The sequence below is a fragment of the Lactuca sativa genome, chromosome 8 (genome assembly GCF_002870075.4).
Source record: "Lactuca sativa cultivar Salinas chromosome 8, Lsat_Salinas_v11, whole genome shotgun sequence".
Lineage (NCBI taxonomy): Eukaryota > Viridiplantae > Streptophyta > Magnoliopsida > Asterales > Asteraceae > Lactuca > Lactuca sativa.
Genome location: NC_056630.2, coordinates 58,296,078 through 58,304,770, shown reverse-complemented (window position 1 = coordinate 58,304,770; position 8,693 = coordinate 58,296,078). Strand labels below are relative to the sequence as shown.

Below are 8,693 nucleotides of genomic sequence, written 5' to 3'. Positions count from 1 at the left end.
ACATTTAATCCCATTTATACATATACAATAAATGATCATAATCTAATATAACATATAAATAAACTAATGTCTTCTTAATATAATGTATATTCCATGCCTCTAGATCGTCAACAATACACAAGCACCATGAGGAGACCATCTAGTTATGTTGCCGTTCCACAAATCCAACCTCTGTCAAATAATTGAACTAAATCATCAAGATAAAACACATGTGTAAGATCCAACTAGCTAAAGCATCATGTTCTATAATTAGCTAATATCATCCTGTCACCCTCCCAAATTATAACGTCAAGATAAGAACAAACTCAAGAGGCCTAAATAGACAAGTTGTATCCTCCAACATGAAATCACCCCATCATTATGGTCATGACTAATATGAAACAAGAGCATAACATGTATGAGGAACATGTTTCCACTATATTTGGTATATCCAATGCGCCCAAACACTTGATCTCTTAAATAATATCGTATGAGTCGGAGAAGTTGTCATTTTACCATTATTGTATCCTTATGGTATCCCTTAGCCCTTATGAAAGTAATAACCATTTACGAAACTAATATCACAAGTTGGGAAAATACGAAAAAAAAGACTTGGTAAAGGAAATACACAAAAGGTTAAGAAAAATCAATATGCCTAGAAATCACATAAATAGTTTAGGAAAACACAATGCAAATGGACACTATACACAATCGTTTTACTAAAAATTATATGCAAAGAAACATTTACTATGAAAAAAAAAACATCTTCAACATTTTAGAAAACTTAGCAAACTTGTTGATTTGCAAAGAACTATTTTCTAAAACACACTCCATTAACATTTAGGATATATATTATGCGTCTATTTTGTATATATTTACTGATTAAACTATATTATGTTTAGATAATACGTAAATACGATACTTCACGAGTAATAATTGAAAAACTCATGTATGTTCTTTTAATTCGCGAAACAGATCTAAACACGTAAATACGATACTTCACGAGTAATAATTGAAAAACTCATGTATGTTCTTTTAATTTGCGAAACAACATTTTCTATACTCTTACTCCAAATTTAGCTGTGATATCGTGGATGCAAGTTTACTGAACGAGAAGACTCTAATGTCGCAACAAATGACCTACAAACACTAATATGTATACCATGTGAGCTTATTTACAATCCACACAGTGCCACTCAACTATCGTTTATTGTTATATATACTCGTTTTAGAATGATTAAAAAATACCTAATTTAAGTGATGTCATTAACTCGTGAGAATAAATTACAGAAAGCTTCATGAGTATTCTTACGATAGACCCATCTCAGATACCGTTCATAGAATAACGACAAAGTAAAAGTGGAAATTAACGTTTTATATGTAGGAATCTTTCGTCTCTCTTTTCGTGATTGGGGAGAATTAAAGAGGTTGTGATACAAAGGAAAATATGATTTGATATTATATAGGACTTCTAAATATAGATATTTTAGTAAATACCTACGTATATAAGTTATTAAATATAAATATTAGTAATTAAGTTCTTTGTGAATATAAAAAAATAAAAAAAATAGAATTTATTTAATTAAAGGTTTTATTTATTTATTTATTTATTTATTTCGTCTTTTAAGCTGTATATATGAACCAACCCCGTTACTTCGTTTCCTCTTCTTCGTCTTCGCCTAATTTATTGACCTAAGTTCCCACCTATATTTATATTTTCTTCTGTATTTTTTTTCACTCCGAGAGGAGGTTGTAGCTCTCAGATTTTCCTTTCTTTCTCAACAGGTGAGAAATTAGCTCAACTTTCTCAGCGATTTTTCTATCAATTTCATCAACATATCTGGCTTTCTGCATATACAATTTTGAATCCTTATATTTTCTTCTTTCTTTCTTCTCTCGTGTTGATTTCATCACTTTTAGCTGATTTTGGCTTTTAATTTTCACTTCCGATCTTGATCTACGCGACGTTACGAATCTAACCCTTTTTTGATGTCGAAGTTTGCTAATTTTGAACAGTGATTTTTGATTTGATTCAAGATTAAAGGTTTCCATCTTTTCCCTAATTTTGTTGGGGACTCTACGATTTATTGTAGATCGCAGATTTTTTTGATCTTCGATGTAATCAGAGACTAAATTTTTCTGAATGTTATTTATATACTCAAAAACATCTCAGTCATGATATGATTGCAGATTTTTATAATTTCCGATCATTACAACGGATCTGGTTATATTTTATTTTTATGATTTTGTCTTCTTTCTTCTGTATTTATAAATCTTATAGTCTCGTGTTGCCGTCTATCTTTGTCAAATTTAATATTATTTTAATTCGTTTGACCAGATCTCGATCTAGTCCATTTCAGATCTTGTAATATATAAAATAATCATTTCCATTTGGAATTGTTCTAATTGCTTTTCTTCCTTCACTTCTCTCTCAGATCTAAGGGTTACTTTTGAAGCTCTACAACAGATTTGAATTAATTCTTACAAGTTCTGTTTCAACAGGTGTTGTTTCCTTCAGATATCGTAAAATCAGAAGAATGAATCACTGCAGGATCCAACAAAACACTAACTTTTCATCTTTTGGTAATGGAGATCATGTCGTTTGTCCGAAGCCTCGTCGACTCAACCTCTTCGACACCTCCATGAACGAGCCTGTTCGACCTTTAAGATGGCTCATGTGGTATGTCTTCTTCAAATTAGTCTTCAATTCTTTCTGATTTTAATCTCACCTAGAATTGACCTAATTTTTCGTTTTCAACTTTCAGCAATCAACAAGAAACTTATGAGTCTAAAGCAGGACCTGAGCTTTTAGACCTCATCTTCGCAAAGGTAATTGCTTTGTGAATTGTGATTGTTGCATCTGAATTCTGAAACACAAAGATCCAAATATTTACATCGATTTTTCCGTTACAGGGTGGTGGGTATGGTTCATCGGAGCAAACATGTACACAAGCAGCCGCCTCGTCGCCCCCTTTTTTCTGTGGGTCACCGCCGAGCAGAGTTTCTAACCCGTTAACACAAGACGCTCGATTTGGAGACGACAAATTCTCCCCAATCTCACCGGAATCAGTGATTCCCCCTCCCAATTCCGGTATTCAATCTTCCTCTCCATCTCCATCCTCCCGGAAACCGGGATTCCTCCGTTCCAATTACACCAACAAACCGGCGGTCAGAATCGAAGGGTTTGACTGTCTTGACAGGGATAACCGCCGCAATTGCAGCATCCCTACTCTCGCCTAAAATCATATTTTCTTCATCAAGTACATACAAAAACAGATCAAAATCATACAAAGAGAAGAAGAACATTTGGTAATTTAATTTTTAGCTTTTTCTAAAGAGGAATTTTGCTCAATTTGGGTATAACCTTTTAATGTAAATAGGTTTAAGAAGAGAGGGTATTTGTCTGTATGTAAGTAAGTATATTTAGTGAGTTATTAACAAAAAAAAGAAATAATGTTTAGGGTTAAGATATTACAATATCCTTCTGGTGATATGATTTGTAAGTATAAATTATCAGTCGAAGGGAATTTTCAGAGTTTATGTGTTCTTGAGTTGTTAATTTAAAGTTTGCGACTTTATACAAAGGAAAAAAAAATCTGTATAAATTTTTTAAAGTCGGCAAATTTCGTTTGTAGCATTGTAAATAATAAATATGGTTATGTACAATGTCTTTATATTATTTATGTTGGATGAAAATTTCAAAGTATATGTTTTTGTTGTTATTATTATTATTATTATTATTATTATTATTATTTGTATATTTATGAGTGTTAGTTACAAGTTTGTGTTAGCATTTATGATATCAAGTTTGGTTGGAGTTTTGTTCGTCTCAAAATAGTAACGTGGAGTTTTAATTTATTATGGATTGCTAGTTAAGTGGCAATGTTTTAAATTAGCAGCTGATTAATTTTGTATTTAACACATGATTTTATTATCAATGATATTTAGGAAAATCTCAATTAAAAATGAACTAATAATCCAAAACACTTAAGATTTTAGGATTTAAATTTTCTTTTATAACCGATTCACGTTTTCTGTATGTTAAACCTTTTATCTTAGGTTAATAGGGTATTTATCTTTTGCACTTTTGACCATGATTTAAAATTTGGGTTATTGTCCCTATAGCACAACAATGTTTAGTCTGTTTGTTTAAAAGGTCCTCGTGACTTTTTTTTATTCTTTTAGGGGTATAAATTTGTGTTTTACCGTTTTATATGGTATTTTTACGTTTTTTAGGAGGTAACTCTGCCTTGTAATCTGCCAACTAAGTTGGTGAGTCAACACAAACTCGCTACTGATTTGACTCGATGCCACATGTGCAATGATTAATGATCGTCATTTATTTCCACCAACACCCCCAAACAACCTGTTTCATCACCATCACCATGATACCACTGCTTTTTAAGATCAAATCAAGAATAAATTGCAGTTGGACTTCAATAAGAATTAATTAGTTGAGAAGCTCTGAAGATTGAAAAATAAATACCGAAATGTTCTCAATAATATCAGTTCTGACAAAGAATATGTCTTTAAGAGCGCCCATATCACTTTTGAGATATCATTTAAGATATGGAGCTCCGAAGTTGCTCTCGTATCCACTCCTGCAACTACAGATGTTGCCAGACTCGAAGACCTGGAACCCAAATGCATACCTGTTTATCAGTACCTCACATAGCTTGACTAGCAGATTACAAAAATACCCTTCATTTTTATCATCTACTACAGGAAGCAGGTGTTACGGGGACCGGTTTCTTCATAGGTCCTCATCTGGGTCAGAAGACGTATTTGATTATAGAAATTGCAAAAAGATTGATGATGGGTCCCAAAAGAAAATTAAAGTTTCAAACTTTATGGATTTAACAAATACTACTACTAAGGGTATGGATTTGAATACTATTCAGATTTTGTCTGATAATGAAGACGATTCAAGAAAATGCAATCAAACTGTGTTTCCACGGCTTAAATCTGAACAGGGTATTTGTAAAAATGGTGATGTAGCAAAGGAGAAAGATAATAAAAAGCCATTAGGGTTTCCATTTTTTGGGAACTTTTGTAAAAATGATGCTTCTTATGTTGTTTCGACCTCTGCATCAATTAAAAAAGAGGGATCGACATCAATGTAGATTGGGGTGATGTGATTGATGAGAACAGATTGATGGGGAGAAACAGATGCAGGAATCAAGAATTTCAAGAATCATTTTGATTTGAATTCGTCTGTGACAGAATATGATGATCTGTTAGTTACAGTTACAACAGATTGAAGGGGTTTGCTCGATGGATTGCAAGAAGAAATGAACTCCCAAATGGAGATATGATGAATGATGATATAGATGGTGTTCTTTAATCCGTCAAACCAATTTACCAGGTGGATATCCGTATTAAATAATGGGTCATCTCAGTTGGGTCGAATCTCATCCACCATGTTTCAAGTTAACCAATTATTTAGGTCAATCAATTACACCCATGTGGCAACCGACTTGGACTATTTTTAATATACGTGACATTACGTGGCATTTTACAACTAATGATTAGGAAGGGGTTAATCAGGTGACCCCTTCACATTTTTCATAGTGAACTTTTAAAACGGTAAAACACAAGTTTGTACCCCTAACAGGCAAAAAAAAAGTCACAAGGGACCTTTTAAACCAATATACTAAACATTATTGTGCTATTGTGACAATAACCCTTAAAATTTTTAAACTTTTATTACGTATTCCTCTCAACTTTAGTTTTATTTACATAAAGAAAATATGTATGACTTTTTAAAGACTTTTTAGAACTTTTCATAAACTTTAATATATATATATATATATATATATATATATATATATATATATATATATATATATATATATATATATATATATATATATATATATATATATATATATTCTGAACTTTTTTACAACATTTTTTAAACATTTCATAGACTTTTTCTTATACTTTTCCTTAACATTTAAAAATTAGTTTTGTGAAAGTAAATTGTACGAAACTATAATATATATATATATATATATATATATATATATATATATATATATATATATATATATATATATATATATATATATATATATATATATATATAACAAGTTAAAAACGTTGTATTAAAAAATTAGAAATTTTTTTATAAACTTAGTTAAAATGTATAAAAAAGGTTTATAATGATTTTTCAATGAAGAGTTTAAGGAAAAAATATGCTATTGATTTAAGATTTCCTTAATTTTATAACTTTTTTTATACATTTTAATAAGTTGACTGAACTCAAAGTAAAAAAAAATTATAATTTTTTTAATACAACATTTTAGATTTGATTTATATTTTTAAAATTTTTTTTTTCTTTTAATCATTTCATACAACTTATTGTTAACGAAAGTATTTTTAAATGTTATAAAATAGTATAAAAAATAATAAAAAAATAATGAATTATTTTAAAATAATTGTTAAGTTGTAAAAAGATCTTAAAAAATAAAAAGTCATGGATAAATACACATAAATTAAATTAAATTTGAGATGGATTCCAAAATTTAAAATTTAGATCCAACTTATAATAAAATTTAAAATTTTGCTAAAAACATAAAATTTAGAAAATGATGACCTCTTCAACTTGAGATTGATGGTAAATATACAAAAAGTTAAGTTTGTTACCCTTGCAAAAAAATATGATGTGTTTTTTTGCAACTTGAAAATATTTTGAAAAGGTTTTTTTTTTCAAAGTTTAGTGACAACTTTTTAGAAAATTACCACAAATTTCAGAATGCCTCGTTCTACGTTCCTATATTTTTATGACTCACTTTGGACTCTGAATGTAATTTCCGGACTAAGAGCATCCATAATATGATAGTATTTTTATAAAACTTTTATAATGCCTTATGATTTATACATCACCAACCAAAAAAACTTAACTATCACTACATAATACAATATAATAAAAGGTAAATGTTATTATAGCCAAACCAACTTTCTCGTTTTGGTTTAAAAGATCCATCATTTTTTTTAATAGTTTAAGTGAATAAAGTCTAGTTTTACCTATTAAAAAAAGGACTTTAACTGGTAATTTTCGATTTTCATGGATGAGGTGACTTTTTCTTTAACAACCTGTTCATGTTCTTGAGTTCTTGAAGAAAACCCACCTTCCACCACAATACCTTTGAAGGTTTGAAGTTGCCATCGCCTCTCTATGTCATCCCCTCATATTTACTAGCAGCTACACTTCGATTCTCTCTACTCAATTGATACGTTTACCCTCTGTTATCTTTCTAGTTATAGAGATGATTTTAATCAGATGAAAGATTTCGAAGAGTTTTTGAAGACGAAAATATGTTCGTTCTTTTCCTTTCCATCTATCTACAATTTCGATATTTACCAGTTGTTTAGTCAAATTAAAGATCTATTTCAAAGAATAGCTATCGTTTCTTAGTTCTATTTTCTATCAAAGATATTGTAGCTTACTCACTTTTTGGCTTTCATGTCTTTGATGGAGAAATTTTGGTGCCTAAAGATTCTCGTTTGAAGATGAAGAACCCAGATTGGACGATCCTTGGGTTTTTTTTTTCGATATCCAAACAAAGATAACATAAGTTTAAATTGTTTATCATATTTGCTTTTTGTTCCATACCCAGATATCGGTTTCTTTCATTCTCTCTATAAATCTCGATTTTTTTTGTGCATTTTGTTGTGTTTATTTGAGTTTGTTGGAGATTGTCAAACAAAAATGAATGCAAAAATGTACACATGAGGGATATTGGATCAAATATTCACATATTTAATTCACTGATTTCCTTTTTTTAATTTTGTTCTTGTTCATCAATGGGCATTACACGGCTTGTTTTGGACCTTTAACAACCATGACCTCGTATTCACCTGTTTTATGGTCTTGTGGTGGAAGATGGTCCATGGTTGGTGGGCGGTAGATGATGGTTTATGGTGGTGAATGGAGGTCCACGTGGACTTGTTAATAGAACCAAAATGCCAACAGTGAATTATTCAATGACGTGGCAACTTTATTATGAGTTGGCAAAATTATTAAATGATGTGGCATAGTGGCGGTTTAACTTATTGACCATGAAGAGGATTTAACGGTTAACCCTTTCACTTCATTTATAAGACCATTTCCAATGGACCTCTATTTTTGTATTATAAAGATCAAAAAAGATCTAAGCAACCAATAATATCTTCATTTTTGTGGGAAGAAATATGGACTTTGCATATAGAGGCCACTATTCATAACACCAAACTCTTTGTACTTTTAAATAATATTATTTTAATTGTTTTTAGTTTTTATAATTATTGTTTTATAAATTATAATATTAAAATATGTTTTAGTATATTTTTTAGTGTGTGGTTGGAGTTGAAAAGATTTTTGGTGTTAGTTTTATACAAAAATAATGTGTAATTTTTATTGATGAGGTTGGAGTTGGCCTATCGATTTTTTAAAACCTAAAAAGTAGACTTCATGTCCTTAAAAGGAAAAAAAAATCATAAAGAACCATTTAGATAAACTCAGAAAAGTTTGTAGGGTCTAGTGACATTTACCCTATAATGAATGACATTTTTGATATGTGACACATCAAACTTATTTATATTAGCATATTGTTTTTATACATGTTGGCTAGTTGTTATAATTGATATAATATATGAGGTCCACAAAAATGGTTAAAAAGGTCAATGAAGAGCTTGTTTATTAACAAACTCTTTTGAAAAAGCTTCTTACA

The 8,693-nt window shown here is 30.0% G+C and overlaps 1 protein-coding gene across 2 annotated transcripts; it reads left to right on the top strand.

Moving 5' to 3' along the window:
• Nucleotides 1-1,609: 1,609 nt before the first annotated feature.
• On the top strand, nucleotides 1,610-3,519 carry LOC111911232 (uncharacterized). 2 transcript variants are annotated; one of them, XM_023907012.3, is made up of 4 exons: nucleotides 1,610-1,764; nucleotides 2,482-2,659; nucleotides 2,745-2,808; nucleotides 2,893-3,519. In XM_023907012.3, the coding sequence occupies exons 2-4, from the start codon at nucleotides 2,517-2,519 to the stop codon at nucleotides 3,217-3,219; spliced, it is 534 nt and encodes a 177-aa protein (XP_023762780.1). In that variant the 5' UTR covers nucleotides 1,610-1,764; nucleotides 2,482-2,516; the 3' UTR covers nucleotides 3,220-3,519. The 2 variants fall into 2 exon arrangements, with proteins under 2 accessions (XP_023762780.1, XP_023762781.1); XM_023907013.3 differs by having other exon boundaries at nucleotides 1,663-1,764; nucleotides 2,415-2,659.
• Nucleotides 3,520-8,693: the final 5,174 nt, after the last annotated feature.

Bases quoted from the DNA above. Each gene is read 5' to 3' on its own strand.
- LOC111911232 (XM_023907012.3), top strand. From the start codon at position 2,517: ATGAATCACTGCAGGATCCAACAAAACACTAACTTTTCATCTTTTGGT. The intron at 2,660-2,744 runs GTATGTCTTCTT...TTCAACTTTCAG, and splicing joins CCTTTAAGATGGCTCATGTG to CAATCAACAAGAAACTTATG. The intron at 2,809-2,892 runs GTAATTGCTTTG...TTTCCGTTACAG, and splicing joins TAGACCTCATCTTCGCAAAG to GGTGGTGGGTATGGTTCATC.